The sequence below is a fragment of the Molothrus ater genome, chromosome 3, assembly GCF_012460135.2.
Source record: "Molothrus ater isolate BHLD 08-10-18 breed brown headed cowbird chromosome 3, BPBGC_Mater_1.1, whole genome shotgun sequence".
In the NCBI taxonomy this organism is placed as follows: domain Eukaryota; kingdom Metazoa; phylum Chordata; class Aves; order Passeriformes; family Icteridae; genus Molothrus; species Molothrus ater.
In genome coordinates this window covers 107,560,130-107,582,980 of record NC_050480.2, presented here as the reverse complement: position 1 = coordinate 107,582,980, position 22,851 = coordinate 107,560,130, and the positions used below count along the sequence as shown (strand labels likewise).

Below are 22,851 nucleotides of genomic sequence, written 5' to 3'. Positions count from 1 at the left end.
TAAATATTGTCTAGTGTACTTCTGTGCAAATGATGGTCTTTATTTGGGAGACACCTGGGGTGTATGTATTCAGTATTAGCTATCTTGGACCATACATAACTAGAGGAGACAATCTCTTAACACTTATGGATTGTCACTGGTAACAATACAAGTAAACTTTTAAAAAAGTTGTGCAGTAGATTTAATAACTTTACTGTTCTCTCTGCCATTTTTTTTTAAATTGCTTGATGGCTTTCACAAGGACTTCTGCAAAAATAAGTATTGACTTGGAAAAGTCAGCAAAATAATTCAGAACAAGATCTTTAATTAGTGTTCTTACTTTGCACAAATGGTATGAATCAATATTGCAGTGCACAATAAAACTTTTGTTTGTAGTGTCTTCTGTATTAAGGCTTGTAGAGCTTGTAAGTTAAAAAGCTTTTGTAAGTATTTCAGAAACTGCTCTCTGGAATGGGTGATCATGTTGCTTTCATTGCATTTTTCTCAGCTCCTGAAGCTGTCATTTCTATTATCCCTAGTAAATTTATTTTATGAATACATTTTACTATAAGCATGAGAATGTTTATTCTGTGTTGTGGGACAAAATACCAAACAGTTAGAATTAATGTCTTCCCATATATGTATAAGAAAAATTAAATGACAAAGAAGAACCTTAGAATGCAAGAAGACTGGAACCATACTTTTGGTTTAGACCAGAAGGTTCCATGTTAGTTTTGGTTTAATGTGTGTGTTTAGTGGGTGTGTGGCTTTCTTTTTTCATTGTTGTTTGGTGGTACTGCCTTTCATATTAAAGGTACTCTAGTGATAATTTTGAAGATGAATCGTTATTAGAAACTCTGCTTTCTATTTTTTAATTGGACAAGAGTTAGAAATTAAAGCATTATCTTAATTTGCCATTTGAGTAGTAAGATCTTGAGGAAGCCCATGCATACCTCCAAAATGAAACAGTGGAAGTTAAAGTTCCTTTAACCAGTTACAGAATCTTGATACTCTCTATATTTAAGGTAATAGGACAGATAAACAGCATGGGTTTTTTTGTGCTCATCTTAGGCATTATCTTTTAGTTGATTATTTGTCTAAGAATATCTTCAGTTGTAGGCAAAGGAGAATTTTTCTGTTTTGCACTATAATGTTAAGAACAGAGGTTGCCTAGCAAAGTTGATTTCAAGGTTTCACTGTACTTAATGAGAAATTGCACCTGTGGAATCTGACACCTGAATGAGAAGTTTAAGCAATCTTTCAAATGCTAATTTTAATTTCTCAACTCTTCATAAAAGAGAAACAAGAAAAGCTTGTGAAACCAAGAAAACTCTTTTTAAGCATGTTGTATCTTTCAATATGTTTTTATAGGTTTTCGTTTGAGATGTAATAATTTTGAACCACTTTGTGAAACAGAATAAATGACCACAAAAAAGAAAAGAAAGTAGCATTTGTGATAACTGCTTTGTAAGTAAAGGTACATCTGCAGACTGTTTTTGCTGTGCAACTTCAAACAATTTTCTTCAGTTCTTAATTACAGGAAGTGTTATTTGTTTAATGAGTGATAGCATTACTTAGAAGACATGTCCTGAATTTACATTTTTGAAAAAAAAAATCCAGTTTTGTTTGGAGAAATATAACTATCAAGTAATTTGGTACAAATGTTTCTGCTGAGAAGCAGTTACTTGAACAGGTAACACATGAAATTTACCAGTTGCTGTAAGTTGAAGCACAGAAGAGCTGTAATAGTGAATTTGTGGGAAAATCTTATGCTGGTAACAGCTGGTGGTTATTCATATCAACCTTTACATCCTTCCCCCCACCATTTCTGGTTTTATGTTAATCTGATACCAAATCAGGAAAGAAAACAAATTCTTCTATTTTGTGCTTTGTGTGGTTTTTCTTGCTCTTCACAGACAATTTTTGATTCATAAACCAGATATTTCTGAGGTGGAACACTTCTTTGGGACAGGTACATTTTTGACCAGCCATGGATGTCTGTCTGTGGTAGGGAAGTGATAAAAGCAGACTATGCAGCTATACTGACCTTTGTTCTTTTGTATGAATTGTTCACATTCTTTGGTCAGAATTCATGGAAAACGTTACTACTGTTTTTTTGCTTTGATAGAGTTATGGCCATTTTTATCATGCATGAAAGGGATTTTCAAGTGGGTGGGTTTTTTTCTTCTTGCCTTTTGTGCAGAAAAATAAAGGCTTTCAGCTTTGAAACTCTAAGACTCTCTGGGCCTACTGATGAGTCAGGATCAAACCAATGAAATCCCAACTGTTTCCAGGGGGAGAGTTGTATTTTTTGCATGGTTCAAAGAATTAATATCTATAACTTCAGTATATAATGGCTCTGATAAATGAGGGGATTTAGATTCAGCACATCTGCTTTTTATCAGTTGTGGACTAACAGAAGCGACTGTACCCTGAAACTTTCACAGGCATCATTTATAACCAATGAAGAATAGACTTGGTATTTCTGATACATGAGTGGGAGAAATAAACAGAAAGAACTCATAACTATTTTAAGGTTTCTTTTATATATTATAAAATATAATGAAGTCATTATTTTACTGAAAATACTATGGAAAAAGAATGTAATGCTCATTCATGCTGTAGGGCTTACCAGAAGTTAAGTGGCCATGTTGAATTGTTCTTAGTAGAGGAGAAAAATACTGCAAGCATTCAGAATATACAATCTTTTACATTTTAATGCATCTGGTATCTTTCTTGCCTTACTGACAGAATCAGGCCTGTGTTGTCTTGCATTTCATTCCAAAATCTGTGTAAACTGTTCTTGGGTTTTTGAGGGCCAGAAGTTGTGTTTCTTCTCAGTTACCACATTTCTGTTTAGAAATGTTCAAACTGCAAAAAAGGGAGTGTCCTACAGCCTTTCTTGTGCTGCATACACTTCACCCACTCAGGTTTGATGGGTGTGTTTCTCATCCTCCCCCAGAAGTGGTGGAAGCAATGCTGTCCTTTACCCCATGGTGAGCATGCTTTAGTAGCTGAACAAATCTTTGTGATCTCAACTCATCATTTGAAATTTGCTTAGAAAATCTTCTGGAGTTTATCAGGAGAATGAATAAAAAAGCTACTAATTTTTTAATTCACAAAGCTACCTTGTTTACTTCTTCCCTGTATTGCTACCAAAATGGGGAGTTTTTTCCATGCTCAATCTGTGGAGGTTTGGTTAACTGTGAAAAAAGATTAAATAATTCATTTGAACTTTGAAAATTAGTGTATTGGTTAAAAGTGATTTTAAAAACCCAATCATTACCTTCCTGGGCTTCCTTAGTTAAAAATGTCCCAAAATGCATCAAGTTGCTTTATAACTAGCATCAGTACCTGCTTATTCTGGAGTTCAGCTAGCATGGCACACGCCAAACGTTGGTGTTGCTGATACCATGGAACTGAGGGAATGTGATTTAGACTGATTCAGATAGCCCTGCACAAAGTCAGCCCACTGCTGCTTGGGTGTTGAGCAGGGTCTGGCTTCAAGCAGGCTGGACCTGCAGAGTGGATCAGCTGGTTGTTAATGATATTCCAAGTTGCATAATTTCTTTTTTTTTAATCCAAATATGGGATTCATCTTTTTGTATTTTGAAATTTTAATTTCTTTTATTTTTTTTATTTTAATACAGTGTAGTTTGTATTAAAGGGATGTTTTGGGTTTTTTTCCATAGCCTTCCTGGGAATGTTTTGGGTTTTTTTCCATAGCAGCAGGTTTTGTTTGGGGTTTAGTTAGTTGTGGTGGTTTTTCTGGTAATGGATTGTGACCTAGACCTCACTGTTAGTTCTGCAGTGTTTATGGGATTGTTACCCTTTCTGCACAAATGACTAAGCCAATGCTCCACTCATTTGGGTGAAGTATTGTGAGTCTAAACTCCCATCCCCCTGAAACTGCTTCTGGCTTTGTTTGTCCTCTGTGCTGGCCTGGTGTCTGCTTGAATAGCTGCCCTTTGCTGTGGCACAAAGGTGGGGAATTGTTGGCAGCTTGCATTTCCCCCTTGCCTTTCTCTTCTCTGCTCTCAAGCAGGAGGGCAGAGCAGGTCTGTCTGTCTGTCTGAGGCCAGTGCAAATCAGTGGCTCTCAAAGGAGGGCAAGAACTGTATGAAGGCAGAGAAGGAAGGAAAACAAAAGGTAACACAACATTCACAATCCTACTGAAGTCTCTGCCACGAGAGGAGGCTGCCTAGAGATGAGGTAGAGATTGTGTTTCTAGCATTTTCACCCTCTTGGGTTAGATGGCCATGTGTCCAATGAAAAACATTACACTCTGAAGGAGCAAACTTCAAGGTCTCTTTTTGCTGCCTTCTACTTTTCTTCCTCCCCTCCCTCTCAAAATAAGTCATTTCCTGAAAAATCTGTATGGGCTAACTAAAATTTAGAGTAAAGTGTCTCTAAAAAATAGACTTCACTTTTAAATTTAACTTCCTTTAGTTGTTGAGGGTTTCTTGTTTTGCAATTTGAAATGCTTCTAAGTTGCTTTCTCCTAGTAAACGCCTGAATTCATTAATATGCATTAATATAAAGGTTCCTTAACTTTTAAGAAAAACTTTTTATAAGGAAAAACATAGTACAGGGAAAGCAAAGTGGGTTAGAAAGCTACATGGTGTTATGCTGGTCTGTTTTCATATTTATAGAGAAAGCATAATTAGAAATAAAGAAATCAAAATTCCTAGGCTATCTTAGACATGGAGCAGGGAGCTGGTGGATGGATAAAATTGTTGGGAGTCCTTTTCCCTTTGACTTTCTCAGGAAAGTCTGTAACAAGCCCTGTTTCTAATTCCTATACAACCTGTGGGGTATGTGTTTCAAAAATGGCTTTGCCTTTCTCCTGATCTATCTCACAGCAGAAGTGAGTGCATGGGTGATTGGCCAGCACTGAACCCACCACACTCATCAGTGCATTGTTTGGGAAAATCTCAAAATTAGGAAAATCTTAAATTGGCAAACCAAAACCACTACAACTTGTCTGTCATCAGAGCTTTCCTTTTAGTTTAAGTGACAGGGCTTCTGAGATCACCTGGTTTTTGCTATAGAGATAGCTTTGTAGGATCTGTGCATTTTGTTATTTGAAGAAAGGAAAGGAAGTAGTCCATCTTGATTACTTTCTTTGCCTAAACCTTTTCCAGGTAAACTGGCGACCTAGAAATGAAGGGAGGTGGTGGTAAGGAAACTGTGAAGTACTTAAAGTGAAACTTCTGGTTTGTGAGTATGTTTAGTAAGTGAAAAGAATGTTGGTAAGGTATGGCTCCCTTGTGTATACTATAAGAAAACAGGGGGGAAATGCCTTTTTGATCTGATAGATAGCCTGAAGAATGACATGCTTTCTTGTACAGTCTTCAGAATGTCCTCTTATGTTGAATGTTGTTACTTTGCTGTCTGTCACATGAAGAATATTTTCACATATTTCTGTGGCTTCTGCTACATTAAGTCAAAACTGTTCTAAGGTCCTGTCTCTCTATATCATATATGAAGATAGTCTGAAAAGCTCAGTAAACTTGTGTTCCCTTTTCATTGGTGGATTTGTATTATATACCATGGTTTTTCAAATGCCCAGGTAAACTAGGTATTTAATAGCAAGAATATTTTAACTGTGGTAATGTGTAAAATGGAAGAGAAAAATAAATATCTTAGTCATGTCATACCAGTATTTCAAGCTGTGATCTCAGAAAAGCTGTCACTAACTGTAGTGGTCACTAAGAGTCAGATACATACCAAAATCTTCCTGAAGTCTTTGATAGTTGTAATTATTGATGTTTTTATAAAAACAAGAATATGAATTATGAATTTAGGTGAACTAAGTAATTTAGAGACAAGTCTTTATATAGCTGGGAAATTACAGTAATCAGCTGTTCTGAATAGCACAGAAACTAGTTTTAAAGTGTTCAAAATATTTATTTCATCAACAAAAACTCCTTCATGCTTGAAGCATACCACACAAGAACTTAAGTTTTTATAAAATTGGTTAGAAATACCAGTGAGCAGAATTATGTATGCATGCAGAGTCCTAGTCTTCCTGGGAACAATGTGGAAGTAGTATTTATAGTAAATTTTGAGAAGCCTTTTTTTTGGCTACGGCAGTTAAAAGCAATGCTTGTTAAAACATGAGTCAGTAGAAAATATGCTTGCTTTAACATTAAAGGAATACACTTTGTATCCTTGACTTTCAGCTTCAACTCTCTGTACCCTACCCTAGTTTGATTATATTTATGTGACAGATTAACCCTTAGTGAGTTTGTCTGTGAGTGAAGGGAAAAGTTGATGGGAGCAGTTGGTGGATTGAAGGGCAGATCTGCCATTCAGCGGGGTCATGATGGGCTGGACGCTCCCAGAGCTGACACACAGAGCCTGGGAAAAGCCCATGGGAGTCTAAGACCTGACTGGGAAGCAGCTTTCTGGAAGTGGGTAAGGGTGAACAAGAAACTGAGTTGAAAGCCTCTTGTGTAGTGTTGCCAAAATAAAGATGAACCTGGGAGCTACTCAAGCTGTTGTGCCCCCTGCTTGGCTCAGCACTGGTAAAGCTCTACTGGGAGTGCTGTGTCCTCTTGGACCCCAAGACAAAAGAAATGTGGGCAAACAGAAAAGAATCCAGCAGAGTGCTGGTAAAATTCTTAGGGGCTGGAGCAAATGCTGGATTACAGAGTGGGGCAACTGCCTTGTTTAGCCTGAAGATGAGGAGGAAGCTGAAGGTGGATTTAATACCAGCTTTACCTGAAAGGAAGGCCCCCAGAGCAGATGGAGACAGACTCCCCTCACTCTTGTCTCCACTGTCAGTAGAGCTGGGCAATTACCAAACAAGAAGCAGTTCCTGGTTACAGCAGCAGGAAGTCTGATGGTACATGGGGAAGGGAGGGTGGGGTGTGCTGGGGAGTGAAAGTGCTTGAGTGGAAACCCACAGGGATTGTCAAACTTCACTGGGCAAGGTCTTGAGCAAACTCATTGAACTTTGTGAGGCAGCTCTTTTGGGACAGGGTGAGGAGCTGTTATTCCAAAGCTTTACCTCCAAAGGCACTTCCAAACTAAAGTTTTTCTGTCATTCTTGTACATCTTGTACATGAGTCTGTAGTCTCGTAGTGCTGTCCCCAAGTATTCCATGGTTCATATGGTTGTTAGAGAGTGGTGAACCACTGAGAATGGACAAATCTTCTGTTTTTTAAACTTTAGTGTTGAACATAGTTGCATGCAGGCTGCAAGGTGGTATTGCTTGCATAGAGCTACAGATATGATTTAATTTCCAGCTTTCTGTTTAATTTATTGCAATAAATGTCTTAAAGAAGAAACCATGAATAGTCCAGACAAAATTGTGCACATGTGCTACCCAAGGGCTACACGAGTTTGTTCACTTCTTTGACTTTCTAAAAAGATGCTGAAATACAAGAGCCATGAATTAGTATTTCCTTTCTGAATTTCAAGTCTTTCAACTCATTTTTGTATTAGTTGTTTCTGTTTTCTAAACCCTCTCAACAGCCTTCTTGAAATCAGTCCAGTTCTAGAATCTGATAACCTCTGATAGTTGCATCATTATCAATTACAGAAACAAAATAGTTCCTTACAATTATGATATTTTTGTTGCTAAAGATTAGGGTGGAGGTTTTTAGTTCTTTTGCCTACTACACTGCAGTGGGAACTTCATTTTAACTGTCTGTATGCTTTTACCAGGGCTTTTCATTGCAAGGTATTTGCAGGTGTATTTTTCCATTCTGTGGTAATGGCCCAGATTTTGTGTATGCAGATTTGAAGCTATGCTCTAGTGAAATGCATGTGTTGATGGCAAGCACTTGAGCAGTGCCCTTTACCCTCTCAGTGATCCATCCTGTTGTAGCCTCATGTGGGTGAAGGTGATGTGTCTAAATTCAAGATCCACATGAAATTTCAAGTTGTTTGAAGCATGACAGCAGTTGGGTTTCAGAAAATGACTGTAAGAGGCTAGTATGAGTGAAACTAACTTTTCTGGTTGCCTGAGGACCATTGCAGGCTGAGACTCAGGGGCAAAAGGAAGCCCAGCCCTTTAGGCCTTAGCTGGGACTAATCCTTAGTTAACACTGCTCAATAGTAAGAGGTTCAGCAATTGTTGTCTATTAACAACCATGTGTAATGGCATTACCAAGAACTTTTTTACATAACAAGGTATAAACTGGATTAATTTCAATGACTGCTAAAAGATCTCTATCGGTTTTTCTGTGTCTGGATTGAAGGCGCTTGAGATGGTATTTCATGTTCAAACTCAGGTATTTATTATTTCTTATCAGTAAAACAGTCTCACTACTGTGAGTTGGGCAGCTTTTCATTAGAAGGCACAAAATGGCCAACAATCTCTTGCTACAAGGTCTTTTAAGACTAAACTATCCAATTAAGAACTGGCACCTAGATTATTTTCCCTTTTAACCCAATAACTGATCCCAAAGAGCCTGCAATGTTGACTTTTCTGCCCAATTACAAAATGCCACCCAAACCCATGGAGAAGAAGGAAGAAGAAACATGAAGAAGAAACCCAGGACTACAACTGTGCCCTCCATCTTGCTTCCATCCACAACATACTAAAAATCCCAAAACCTAAATTTCTCACCAAGTGATGCACCTACACTACTCTCTATAATCTATTTCACACTTTTGTGGATTCTGGTCTATCCTGAAGTCTGGGAAACTTTCTCCATGAATGAGGATCAAAGTCAGTGCTCCCCTGGGGTCAGGGCACCCCAGAGCAGACAGAGAAATATTCCTGGTGCCCTGGGTTTCCACAGATCTCCAGTCTGGTTTAATGGAGGAAACAACAATTCCCAGTGTTTCCCTGCGTCAGTAATTTTTTCAGCAGTTTTAATGGGTACTTTAAGGACAGGAATAATTTTACTGCTTGGTTTCTGAACCCTACATGTATAATGTAGGCATACATTATGTATTTGTAAATTTATGTTTGAGTTTGCTTTGTTGCTTAATGAATTTTTGTACTGAGATTATTGTCATGGGTGACATAAATTCTTTGTAGTTTTGCCAACTCATAGATTCTGTGCATCTCTGTAGTACTGAAGGCTGATGTCTGTCTTTTGGGCATTTAGTGACTGCATTTCTAAGCAATAAATAGTTATAAATATTAGCAGCTTGGCTGATATATTTCTCAATTATTTGGCCATTAACTTTCTGATCTTTGACATAAAATACATAGAGAAGTTTTTATATTTAATTTTAGGCAAATTTATGTAGAATCATCATCTCTTGTTTAAGAAATATTATTAGTGGAGTCATATCAAACTTCTGTACTGTTACTAATCTCACTTCTATTCAAATCTTATTGTCATTACTTTAAATATTGTTATTCAGATAGGGACATCTGCCTTTTGCAAGTACTCTTTTTGCTAATACAGAAACTCTCTAACACTTCAAGCAAGCTGTGAAAAACAAAAGGAATCAGATTTGACTGTTAGGGTGGTTTAGATGTCATGCAGACTGCATAAGCTTTTTACGAGGGAGGGAGACAAGTGTGTAAAGTGCTTTTGCTGATAGGTAGAGAACTCGTCCTTGTTTACTGGCTTGATGAAAACTCAGTTTTGTTTTGATTGTTAAATTTCCGGCCAGTACCTTCTGTCTTTGTCCTGTCTAGCCAATAAACTAATTAGCTCTTCCAGCTCAGTGTAGCACTAATAGCTTCCTTGAGACTTTGCAAAAATAGGGGGTACTGATACATAAAAATGAAAGAAGGAAGAATCCTTTCACTTAGGTTTTTAAGGAGATTGGGGTGGATATTCGTCAGTGGTTTTGTTTGTTTGTTTAAGCTTGTAATCCTAAGGATTCTGTGAAAAGCAGTCACTTTGGGATTTTGTACTTTTGGAGCTTTAGGATTCTGGCACTCAGCCAATGCTCTGCTAATAAAGGCTCTTGCCAGGTCATATATATCAGTGTGCAAACTGGATAACTTTTTTTTCTCCTGCTTGCTTTAAAAATTTGTCTTAGTTTTCTTACACCCAACTCTGTTTCCTGTGGTGAAAATACTGTATCCCTGGAAAGATATTTGGAAGGCAGCAATATAAGGTTGTGAGGAGGAATCTGTTTGGAGGTCTTCAGACAGTTCTGTACTCAGTGGAGATCTTAAGATGTCTGACTCCATTATGTCTAGCTAAAATTCCTGGGATATCAGGTGGATTGACAGAACATTCTTGATTACAAAATGGACCAAGTTCATAATTCAACTGTTGCAGGTTTATTGCTGTTATATTTGGAAACCACAGAAACTATTAGAACTTTGAACAATAGATTGGCTTAAGCACTGCCTGAGTGTTCAGAGAATAATCTGAGGGAACAAATATTTAATTTTAGCTGCCTTAAATAAGATTACCTGGTTTCTGGCATGTTTTGTAGGAGGTGAGGAAAGGGGAATGAAGGACAGAAGTGAGTTAACTGCACATTACTACTGTTTAACTTCTTTTTGTCATCCAGAGCCTTCCTTGTTTGCCATATTTGCATGCCACAAGGGTTAAATGCCTAATTTTCTGACATAAGTCTTTTAGTTGTTCATAATTTCTTTTTCTCCTGATCCATAAGATGTGATGCTCAGTTCTGGTGAATTTTGAGAACAGTAAACTGTTCACCCAACTAATTACATTCATTCCTAATTACAGTAATAATCATACAGTAATATGAGCATTAAACAAGTAAATCAAGTTAATGTTTGTTTTATTTCTGTTCAAGTAGGATGGCTCCAAATATGGAGATTCCTTATTTAAGTCTGCTGAAGCAAACTAGCTTAAGTAGGTCTGAATTGTTTTGGTTTTTTGTATCACCATAACAGTTTTCTCAAGTGAGTTAGAAGTGGTAATTGAAGTATAAATCTATCAGTGCCTGCTGTGGAATGCCTGTTCACACATCTGTAGTGAAAGCTACAAGTCATTCTGAGTGCTGCCTGCAAGCAAAAAGGAAGCATGCTAAATCTTCACCTTGCTAAATCTTCACCTTCCCTCTGAAAGAGTTCTGAGGAGGAGGCAGTCATCTTTGTGTTGGCCATTTTCAGACTAAACCTCTGACTCTGCAGACTGGGGTTCCAAATGTGGGATTGTTTGATTGCAGTCTGCGCCAGGGCTGTCGGTGTCACTCCCAGCGCAGTGGGTGCTGGGTGCCACCCTGCATCCAGGCAGCTCCTCGTGCTGGGCAGGTGCCTGCCTGCTGCTGCTGACTGTGGCTCAGGTAAGTGCCTGTCAAGAGGCACTTGCTGCTAATCAGGAAACAAGGGTGTGGAAGTACTTTCTCAGATAAGTATCAGGAAATGCTGCTACAGCATACCTGGCAGGAGTTTGTTCCCAGTTTCTTGGAAATTCCTGCCTTGTGTTGCATTCAGTCAGGAAAAGCAATGTATTATAAACCCTGCAGTATATACTAACCTGTGCCTTTTAGTGCACTGGCAGGCATCTGTGCTGTATGCTGGAGTGAAGCAAATCTCAAACTCATTTTCTGCAATTGGTTTAAGTGTAATCAGCACTTCTGGAAGCAGGAAGAGCCTTTTTCCTGTGAATACATTTCTGAATTTTACCTTGTTTCACTGAGGCTGAATTTTGTAATGGGTATATTCTGTAAGAGCCCAGCTTCTTGAGACTTGGCTGAACATTGTACTCAGGAGAGAAAATTGGAGACTGTGTGTTCCTTCTGTGGAAACATCCTCTGTATTTGGTGTCTTGGGAGAGTTAGGACCTATAAGGAATTTGATCCCTTGCTCTTCCTTTTCTAAAGCTGCTTTCTTCAGTAAGGCTAGCACCAGCTTTATTCATCTTAGCTCTTTGTATTTCTTTCTGTCACTTCTGGTGCTAGTTATTTGCTTCATTTGAATAATTGATGTGCATGTATAAAAGCCTTTATTACTCTTAAACCTATGCTGTCATTAGTACATTTTAAATGTAATAAACTATTCAGTTCTTGTAGTGTATGAATAGCATGAAATGGTGTACAGGCTATTTACCTTACTTACTTGGATAATAGCAAAAATGTGTTACAAGCATAAACTTTTATTTTCAGGTTGTGTCATGAATCTGGCAGTACATTTTCTGATCATGTCATGCATTGTTGCAGATTATTTTAAGATCTACATATCCAAATGTAAACCACTTAAGAAGTATTTCTCTTGCTTTTGTTTCTTTGTGCTTTACACTCATTGTTCACTTATAGCTAAGAACAATTAGATATTTTTAGCAGACTGAAAGTATGAACCAGTAACATCAGGGAGTGGAGAAACAGGCACTGTTAATTGAGGTAATGAAATCCATAATTTATAGCCCAGTATTTCCTCAAGAATGGGAGATAAGATATGAGTTAAAGTTGCTTTCTCTTTCAGTTCAATAAATCACCACATCACTGTTTTCACAGGAGAATGCACATGACCTACCTTTGGCTTCAGGCTAAATAGGAAAGAGAAATGTGGGGAAAATTAATTCACACAGGTTAAACTTCTGTAAGAAAAGCTTGCATGATGTTCCAGTTGTGTCTCATTTACCTCTTTAGGCTGAAAAAAAAAAAGTTACTGATATTGACAAAGTCTAATTTTACCTTCACAGATAAATTTGAGCAGTTTTGGGCAATAAATCGAAAACTCATGGAGTATCCTCCAGAAGATAATGGATTTCGATACATCCCATTTAGAATTTATCAGGTAGGAGACAATAAAATCAAACTCTTCTACTGAGGTGTCATATATTGTAATCTGTTTTCAGAATTATGTTTCCTTTTCTAGCATTATGGCAAAACTTTGCATGCTCATTTTTGCTGGACCCCTGAGTTATATGGATTAGCAGACAAAACAGACTGTACTTATTCTAATAGGTAATTAACATTTATTGTGTTGCAAGTGTGTAATACTTTAGAATGTGCTACAGCTGGTATAGGTAATGTTTGTCTGTTCTTTTTTAAAAAGCAGTTCAACAACCTAATTCTGTTTTTAAAATAGCTACTAACTCTGAAGAATGCTTTAGATGCAAAATGCCCTGTGAAAGTTCTAAGCCAAACACTTTAGAAGCAACACTTTTCCCTCAACCACTGTATGGGCTTTTTTTCTTGTAGGCTTTTTAAGGTGGAAGTAATGGCATAGGTCTTGCATCTAGTTCTTACTTTTGTCTTCTACTTGTATACTTACATCCCAAAACTAGCTTTGAATGTGTTTTTTTTTTCCTGTTTTAATACACCAGAACTTTATTTTTCTCAGCATTTTGTTTGGAGACATATTCTTTGGAATCCTTACATTTTTTTCTTATCCTAAGGACACCCCCTTAGTTTTTATTGCATTAAGGTCACAATGAAGTTTGGAATTATGTATGGTTAAAACTCATACCAGAATTCTTGTAGCCTCTCTGTAAATTAAACAGTTGTGCTCTGTTGGAATGTTTCAATCTATTTATATTTAATTTTGCACCAATAGCTATGAAAAGAAGGTCCTTTATTCATAGTACTGAATATTCTGATATTACTCTGTAACAGGTTATAATGACCATAGAAGCCTATACAGTCTTGCAGTGGGACTGGAGTAGCTTTTAATGTTAGATATAAGACATTTACTGTCATAATGAAACCTCAGATTGAGAACGGAAGTCAGTTATTTTGACAGAGATCACAACAGATGGCAAGGTTTGTATAAGAATTTAAAAGTATGTATCAGGAAAAGTGGTACTCACAGCATTTGTTTGGTTGGTGACTAAGTTATTTGCTTGTTCTCTGATAGGTGTGAGGCTTTGTCTTTTCATAGAAATCACGTAAATAGGTTTGCAAAAAAGAGGTTTTGCTCTCTGAATAGGTTGCAGATCTTTAGGGCATGAGGGAAGGTTTTTATGATACTACATGATTTCAAACTAATAAAGCTTTTTTAAAATAATTAAATCAATAACATCTATCACTTGAAACAGTTGTACTTATCTTGATTCCCATTACCTTTTCGATTGGAAAACCTTACTTGCTATGGTTGAAACCCAAAATATCTAACTAGGAATCGAAGACCATACATAAATAAAGATGATGCTGACATAACCTTTGAAAAGGTTGGTATATATTATTTTCAGTAATGCTGCTCTTAGCATTTCTAAATATTTCCATTTTTTTTTTAAATGTGGGTGCAGATGTCTCTAGCTTTTTTATTTGGTTTGTTAGTGTGTGTACTGCTCTATGTGTTTAAAGGAATTTTCAGAAAGCCTTAGAAAGGGTGAGATTATAATTTAATTCCAAACAAGGAGTTAGTGACAAACTTGCATATGGAAAAATAACTGATTCCAAAGTGTTCTTCAGATGTATTTAACCCCTACCCTGAATGCATTTAATTTCCATTAGTGCTGGTAGGAGACCTCTTGGTATTCTAATTGGTTGCTTATATATCTCTACATAAACACCTGATTTAACCTGAGTTTATGTTGCAGTGGATATTTATTCCCTGTGTCTTCCCACAGTGTTCTTGTAGGTACTTAAGATACACAAGTGGATGGCAGGAAATAATGAGGCATTGCCTTCAATGGGAAGAGTTTCCCCTTGTATTCTCCGTACTTTCTATTATGCCAAGTTATTAGAAGGAAATTCTGTGAAGGGAACTTCCTTCTTTTTGGCAGTAGGAGGGAGATGAATTTGTTTTCCTTCAAAAAATTGTACTAGATTATGATACCAAGTAAGAAAAACCAGTCTTAGCTGCAATTAATTGTAAATTGGCAAAGTTGCTGCAGAAAAAATGCTTTCAATAAAGTGATTTGATAGATCTTTTTCGCTGAAGAATTCATTATTTTAAAAACTCAAAAACTCTTTCAGTTGTAAAGTTTGTCTACTAAAATACATTTCTAAAGAATAATATGAATCATACCTCGTGTGGTGACCAAATCCGATGAGGTGTGTGGGAGAAAGAAATGGCAAAAATATGAACATCATACTTGGGTAAGTCAGAACTAAACTAACCACAGGTAATTTTAAAAACCCTTGTCCAGCATCTCTTCTTTTAAGTATAGCAGCTAAGATTGGACCAGAATCCTGGAATCTACAGTAGATAATGTAAAAAAAAGTTGAGAATCACTAAGGATCAACTCATTTGCAATTTTAAAAGTTAGTGAAGGTATCTTGGCGATTTTATTGCCAGCTGCTGTCGTATTCTGTTAGCTGTGTTGTATGGAACTTGAACCAGATAAACTTTGACATAGGTGGAAACTTCTTCTACCAGAGACAGTTTAAAAATAGTATTATATTTTTGTGATGCTTTTCATTCGATGTGTCAAAAAAGAAGTTCCTCACTTCATCTCTTCAGAGGTGTAAGCTGCTTTGTCTTCAACTGACAGGTGCACAAAAGCTTTTTTGCCTTTTTATCTCATAGTACTGTAGAATTGAGTGCTTTTTGCACTTGTTCTTTAATGGCAAGAAAGAAAATAATAGTAATGTTTTGAGTATATTTTGAAACCAAGGTGTCAAGCTTTTTGTATCCAGTACTAGAGCTAGTTTGGCTTGTGGAATTCCCCCTGTGTTTATAAGAACAGCTGATGTTTCACAGTCTAATTGAACAAACTGGCTGATAGATGGCAGGAAGTTTTCATCAGTCTTTGGCTCCAGGCACTGTGACAGGCCATATTAGTCAGGAGAGGAGTCTCTACATGCTCATAGAGACTGTTCTGATAAACTGCTGCCTGCTGTGGGAGCATTCTGAGTCCCAGCTGTTGTGCACTTAATTTGTACTCATTCCCCATTTTTGTTTCTTGCTCTCTTCCCATGTCATTTTTGTTTCTTGCTCTCTTCCATGAGCATGATGTCACCCACCTCATCATGCTCTGGAGTCTGCCCTCTGAGTGTATGGGATTTACAGCTGTATAGTGTATTTCATTCTTGAGATTAAAATTGCAAAAGTATTGGAAGGAAAGTGGATGAAGCTGTCTTCATGCCAAGTTTTCCTGAGTTTTTTTAGAGTCTCAATTGCTTGAGGCAGGCTGGCTGTTCTGTGTTTGCCATCCCAAGAAGGGATGATCTGTGTTTGTGTTTTCCTTTATTTGGCACTGAATGAGCATTTGCTTTGCTTCCATTTTCTAAGAGTTTTGAATAGCTTAATAATTTTATTGTTTATAATTACGTAGTAGGCCTTAACTTTGAACAGGTTTTCCTATCATAAGTCCCTTAAGATGTTGAGATTAAGCTGTACAGTCACAAATTGTGAGGATGTTTCTCTTCCTTTGTAACATGAGCGAAATTCTCCATACTTAATAATATATAACTTAAATTCAGCACTTTGCTCTTTATGTCAAGGCTGCAGTATTGAGATGTCTGAATCAACATAAATGTTTACCATGACCTGTCCTCTAAAAGTGGGAGTGGGAAATATAAAATAAGTTAAGACATTATTAATATCTGTCTCAATAAGTGAATCAGAAGCTCAAGCATGGCCATTTCCAAGCAATTGAAGACTGTTTCATCCATATTTCCACATTAATTGGCAGAGCTCAGATAAGCAGTTGCAAAACCCATTGCAAGTATGCAAATCAACAGCACAATTCAGCCCATATTATGACAACTATTAAAAAAAAAAGATCAAAAGAGGTTGTTTGGAAAGATACTGGGTCTACCTGTAGAGTTTTCAAGTAATAATAAATCTACCTTTTTATTCTAGTAGATTATTAATTTTTTTGTTGTTGTTGTTGTTGAAAAGTCTCCATTGCATTTCAAGTCTGAATTTCTCTGACTTCAGTTTCTAGATTCTGTTTTGCCTTACCCCACTTTAAAGTCGTGTGACTTTCTGATCTCCCATGTTCACTTATGGATTGGTATCAGGAGCTTTCTTTGATAAGCTGAAACAATTCAGCTTTTTAAGCCTCTTGTCATGAGACTTTCTTATCAGTACTGAAGTTGGTTTTTAGTCATCTTTTCAAATGCTGGTTGATAGCTTGATAATCCTCAAGATTAGTATTGAGGTTAGGGAGATATAAAGGGCAAAAGTAAAGTTAATTTTTATAGGATATTAAACAAAAAATGCTTCAAGCATTGGTGGAAGACAGGTGAAGTTAGCTGCTACTTGAAACTTCAGCTCTGAAAAATGTTATGAAAGAAGTTACAATGCAATACCTCGTCAAGGAAAAGAACTAGAAAATATGCTGTCGACCTGAAGAGGGCAACACAACACAGCAAGTTTCAGCATTTTCTTGGCTAGTGTAGAATGCTCTTGAACAGACCTGTGTGCAGTATCTTCATTTTTTCTTATTTATTGAAAATGACGCTTTCATAAAAGACCTGCTAAAAATAGACAATTTGTTTCTTAAAAACTTCCTTTTACAAGGAAGAAGTTTGAGTGAATAGGAAGATCATGTGAAAGAGTGATTTGTGTAACAGCTGGGCTCAGCTGAATTTCTGTGCTGAAGAGAAACAAATGGACTCTGAGTTTTTCTAATAACTGATGGTTTGGCACTAAAGAAACAGTAGCACACTTTCACCAGTTTTAAATTACTTCAAAATCAAAGCTTCATGAGTAAGAAATTTTTCAAGCTTTGTTAGGTAAATATTTTTCCTTGTGCCTCATGACTGGGGGAGGTGGGGGGAAGAGAAAGAAACACTTCCATTGAGTATTGCACAGGGGCAGTGTGATCCTTAAATACTCATTTTCTGAACTGGGATGTTTTGTTCTGTGCTGAAAGTAATAGCAATTTGACTAGTTCTCACCTTGAGTTGAAGGTCACTGTCACCACAGTTCCACCAGAGGTTCCGTAATTGCATAAGCTTTTCTTATGCATCACAGCGCACACTGAAATGAGCTGGCTCAAACCAGTGCTGCTAAAGATGACTTTTTAACATATTCTCTGTGAAGGAGTGCTCATGCAGCTCTCTTGAAAGACTTCAGGAACCCATGTGCAAGTTCAGCCTTGTGCCTTTAAGATTCTTGGTACAGCATGGGAGCTGTCAATCAGTTTCAAAGAAAAATTCTGAGATGATAAACCGTATCTGTTGTCAAAACGTGACTAAACTTTCCTTAAATATGCCCAGGTTGTCTGTAAAACTGTCAATCTGCCTAGTTCAAAGCTGTTGGGAAAGTTGCACAGGGCTCAGGGAAGGAGATGCAGAGGAGATGGAGCTGTAAAGCCTCGATTTGGGTTGATTCTCGGCTGTGGTCGACCTGTTACCAAGCTGCAGGGTTTTAAACTAGTTCAGGCCTGTCACTAGGAGCCACAGTAATTCTTCTGGGTTGAACGTAGATGTAGCTTGCATACAATGAATAAAGTAGTTCTGCTTGTATGAGAAACAGTTTGTTGAGGTTCTGAGTTATGTTATATCTAGTTAAAAAAAAATAGGGATATACTGGATTCTGCATATTGGGGATAAAATGGGTAGTATTTTTTTTTAAACTCCTTTTTTTATCTTCCAATACTTAAGTTATTTGTAAATCCCAGAAGAATCTAAGTATATGAAAAACCAGTAGAATCCTACTAGTTACTAAATAAAGTCAAACTACTTCTTGAATTACAATGGAATAATGGACACTTTGTGTGGGGGGGAAAAAAAGTCCATTGGCAATTTGAAAATACCTTGATCTTACCTCTTATGCACCCCCCCCCAATTACATATTGGTGCTAACTTTTTAACAAATTGCTATTGTATAAAACTCTTCAATTGTTGTCTTTTCTTTGAATTGTCTTACGATACTGGAGTTGAGTGCAAATAAGTTTGGGTTTGTGCTACAAGTTTGAATTTAAACCATGAGGTTTGAATCCTTGTGGCTCCCTTAACTGTTTCATTAAGGTGGTAACCTTGTAGATGTATATATCATCCTAAATTTGTTAAGAAAGTTAGTGTATGTATGCAATTTTTTAGAAATTGCACTTCTAACCTCAACCTTGAATCTTTATTCTTAAGAATATCAATACATTGAGAGGCTGTGATGAAGACAATGAATGAAGCATTAATTCAGTTGAGTTGGGTCTGTGCACAGTTACTCACAGATCTTATAATTTGATTGCATTGTTCTTCAGTATAATGCTGCCTTTCCTCTGATCATTAAACCTGATCACTTTACTTTTCCATTTCACTTGCTGTAGTCAACACAAAGTGATTTGCCACTTTTATCACATACTGTGTAATGTGGGCAAGTTCTTATGTTGTGGCAAAAGGGACTTTGCTTATCTGAAGCTTACCTGAGCTGTATTCCCTAGAGATTGGCTCTTGTGCTCTGACGTAGTAGCAAAAAAAAAAAAAAAATTGGTGAGCTGCTTTCCTCAGAAAAAGGGAAAAAGCTGATACATAATTTTTTCTTCAGAGAAATGAGGAATGTCATTTTCAAGGGTTATTTCTGTGGCTGTGCAGCATAAGCAGTGCCTACAGAATTAAGCCTAGCTATCTTACGATGCTGATGCAAAACTCTGCAGAGATGAAAGCCACAGACAGTACCTGTTTTGACTTATCAATATCAGCATTTCATCTTTACTTATTTTAAAATAAAATAGGTGACTAAAGTAGGTTAACTTTTGCACAGAATTGAGGATTAGAAAGTATAGAAAGTGTTCTGTTTTTGGAAAGTACCAAGACTTCTATTTGCATTTTTCAGAAGACTAAAAGCAAATTCTCTACAGGTAAATGTGGAATGGAACAGACCTCTGAGGAAATGGGATATGATACCACACTCTAGAAATACAATATGAATTAGCAAACAATTTTTTTTAATTTCGCTGTGCTTGATTATAGGAGCTCCTTTTGGTTAATCATTAGTGTAGAAAACTACAGCAAATGATTGGATTTAATGGTTTGAAGTAGCTTGAAAGAGATTTATGAAGTATTGTTTTTTTCACTGCTCTTAAGCAAGCAATGTAGTGTTTGTTTTTGTGGATGTAAATCCATTTCTAAAGTTGTTTGCTTGATAGGTAGTCAGTATTCAATTGCTCAATTTCTAAGTGAGGCTTAGGTCTGCATGTGCACATAAAACACTGCAGCTGTGAAGAGCACTATTGATTTGTTGTCCCTGACTCTTCAGATATCTTGATATTTTACCAGTTACAAATACAAATTGTTTCCTGGGAAGGAAATGTATTACTTTGAGGCCATGCTTTTATTGTAGGTGTGTTTGCCTTCTCAGGGCTCAACAAAACTGCCTCTTGAAGCTGTTTTTTGTATTTAGTCTCTGCTGTTTCTGCCTGTGTGACAGTTGCCTGCTGTCGGCTCTGCGTGTCTCAAGTGTTGACTTTCTTCTGCTTCTAGGATCTGTCCAATTCACCTGACATTAAAAATATGCAAATCCACTTGTTCAGAGAATACAGTGCTATTTTCCCTGCACAAGAAAATTTGATAGATAATTTGAAAGACCAGGCAACAGCCAGAATGTGATTCAGCCATGCTTGTTAGGTATTTTGAGTGGTACTTCTGCAACTTTTTGTGTGGAATTGGAACTTTTGGCAATACATACTCTTGTTAAAAATGACCCACAAATGACTCCCTGTCATAGGTCCCTTATAGCAGTGGGACCTATGACAAAGAAAGTAAATTATATCCTAGGCTGCTGCAGGATGAGAGTTGTCAGCAACTTGAGGGAAATGATCCCTCCAGTTCACTCAACACTGGTGAGACAGCACCTGGAGTCGGGTTTTGGGCAGTTCAAGAGCCACATGGAGCTATGGGATGAGAGTACCATAAAGGACCACTGAGATGATTGAGGAACTAGTGAATCTAACATCAGAGGTGAAAAAAGGCTGTGGGAGCTACGACTGTTCAGTCTAGAGAAGAAGAATTTTGGGGGTGAGGAGATCTCCTCGGTGTGTATAAAAATCTGTCTGAACAGCAGAAAGTATTTTGAGTGCAAAATCAGTGTAAACAACGTGATGCATCTTCATAAACAGTTACAGAAACTTAAGCAATGTCTTCAATTCTGAAGTGTCACAATGCACTCAGAACATTTTATTTTTAATCAGTTTTTTAAGGGATGCTTTCTAACTACACATATCTCTTTCAGATAACTAGAACATGTGGTAGGACATTAACTTTCAAATGTTTTATATGGTTCTAATTACTCATTTTGTTGCTATTATGTAAAGTTTTTTTCTAAAAGATTGTAAGGACGCATTCTCTGCCAGTTTAAATAATATGGAGAAGGGTGATATTTTAAATGGTTTTTTAATCTTTTTAAGGATGAGCAAGTAATTGCCCTCAACAATGTAAGGGAGAATTAACTGAAATAGTTGCCATATTTCTCTGTAGGTTTATAATGCTAAACTATTGTTAGTTGTGTACAAAGTTAGTACAGAACTGCAATTGCTTCATAAGTATGCTCTGTTTAATGAAAGGCATCAAGGAAGACACAAGTTGTTGTCCATGAATAACTAGGAGAATGGTCCTTAACCATTCATGATCAAAAATGGTTCAATATTATTGTCTAGACATAACTGTAATAAGCTCTACTACATAAAATTTTAACCTTATTCCAGATGTGTTTATAATTCTAGTTGTGGCTTTAATTTGACTACAGTTTTGGCTAAGATACTAGATAATTTTAGCATTATTACTTGCATCAATTCTTGACATAATACTTGCCACATGTTATGGAGGCCGTTGTTAAGGTCTGTTAAAGCTTCCACCAAGAAAACACATCATGTAATTCATCTTGCTTTTAAACCAGTGATCATTTATGTTCAACGCCACCTAAATGTTTCTCAGTTTGTGCAATACTGTTAGGAGTGCTTTCAAGAATTACAGAATTTTCACTTGACTTGATGTTGTGATTCCTTGACACGTGTGATTGATACCATGATTACCTCCCCATCTAAGGAGTTTACAGAAGTGTCATTATAGAGGTACACATTTAGCATGACCATATTAAAGCATATGTGCATGCATTCATGGAATCATCTTCAGCTTCAATCTAGTGATAATTTAGGTGAGTGGAGTTAATGTAATTAAATGTATGAAGTGTAACCTGTTCATTGAATCTTTTTTGTTGTTGTTGTTTCAGGCCTCTTAAGAATAGTAGGGAGTGTAAAATTCCTGTCCATCATAATTAGGACTTTCCATTCAATGAGGAAACCAGAGTCCTTTTTACAACATATAACTGTAGAAGTTCTGATGCAAACTCCAAAATAGGTGAAAGGATTAATTTTTTTCTATAGTTTAAACTCAGGTATATGTGTTGTGATTTTTACAACCACTGAAAATATCTAATTTATTAGAGAGATTTAAAATGTAATATGGGAAAAACAGGTAATTTGATTTAACATATTTGTTGATTTTATAGCTAGTCCTGCAACCCACAGCACATCCTGTCAGTGACTCAGTTTTTGTGGTAATTCTGGGTAGGTGTGTTGAGAATGTCTATTCTTCTTTTTTGTCTTATGGGTTTTGGACATATAAAAGCGTTACTTGCTTCTTTTATTAAAAAAAATTAATTCTGTTTTATATTTAGTTGTACTTTTTTCTCTGAACAATGATGTGATACTGCAGATAAGCGGTTCAAAATTTTGAATGCTAATGAAAGCAGTGCCAACCTTATTCAAAGCACACAATCATAACTAGAACATCTACTTGGTGGACTTTGCAGAGACTAAAGAAATACTAGAAATAGTCTTTTTTTTTTGGTATGTTGTTCCAGTCCCATCATCTTAAAGAGTAAGTAAAATAGAAAAATTATCAAAGGTATAGAATAAAGCAGTGGATTGTCTGGGAGAAGCCCTGTAATACTTGGAAGATTTGAAGAGGAGAGGAGCAACGATTACAGGATAAAGACATATCATATGTTCATGTTTTATGCCTCTTGTAATAGAAGCTCAAAAATATTAATGAAAGGTGACAGATTTCAAATAGATAAAACAAGATCATTTCTGTGTGTACTTAAGCTTGTTGAGCTGAAAATCATCTTTATGAAAGAGATGGAAGTTTTTTTTAAAGGTTTTTAAAAGGAAAGAAACAGAACAATAAAAACCC

The 22,851-nt window shown here is 36.6% G+C and overlaps 1 protein-coding gene across 2 annotated transcripts in view; it reads left to right on the top strand.

The window, feature by feature from the left end:
• The window catches only part of ATG5 (autophagy related 5), a 101,222-nt gene that overhangs the window by 19,131 nt on the left and 59,240 nt on the right, over positions 1-22,851 (top strand). For both annotated transcript variants that reach the window (XM_036379469.1, XM_036379467.1), the window contains exon 6: positions 12,525-12,619. In XM_036379469.1, the coding sequence (XP_036235362.1) occupies positions 12,525-12,619 (95 nt within the window). The remainder of the gene's footprint in view (positions 1-12,524; positions 12,620-22,851) is intronic.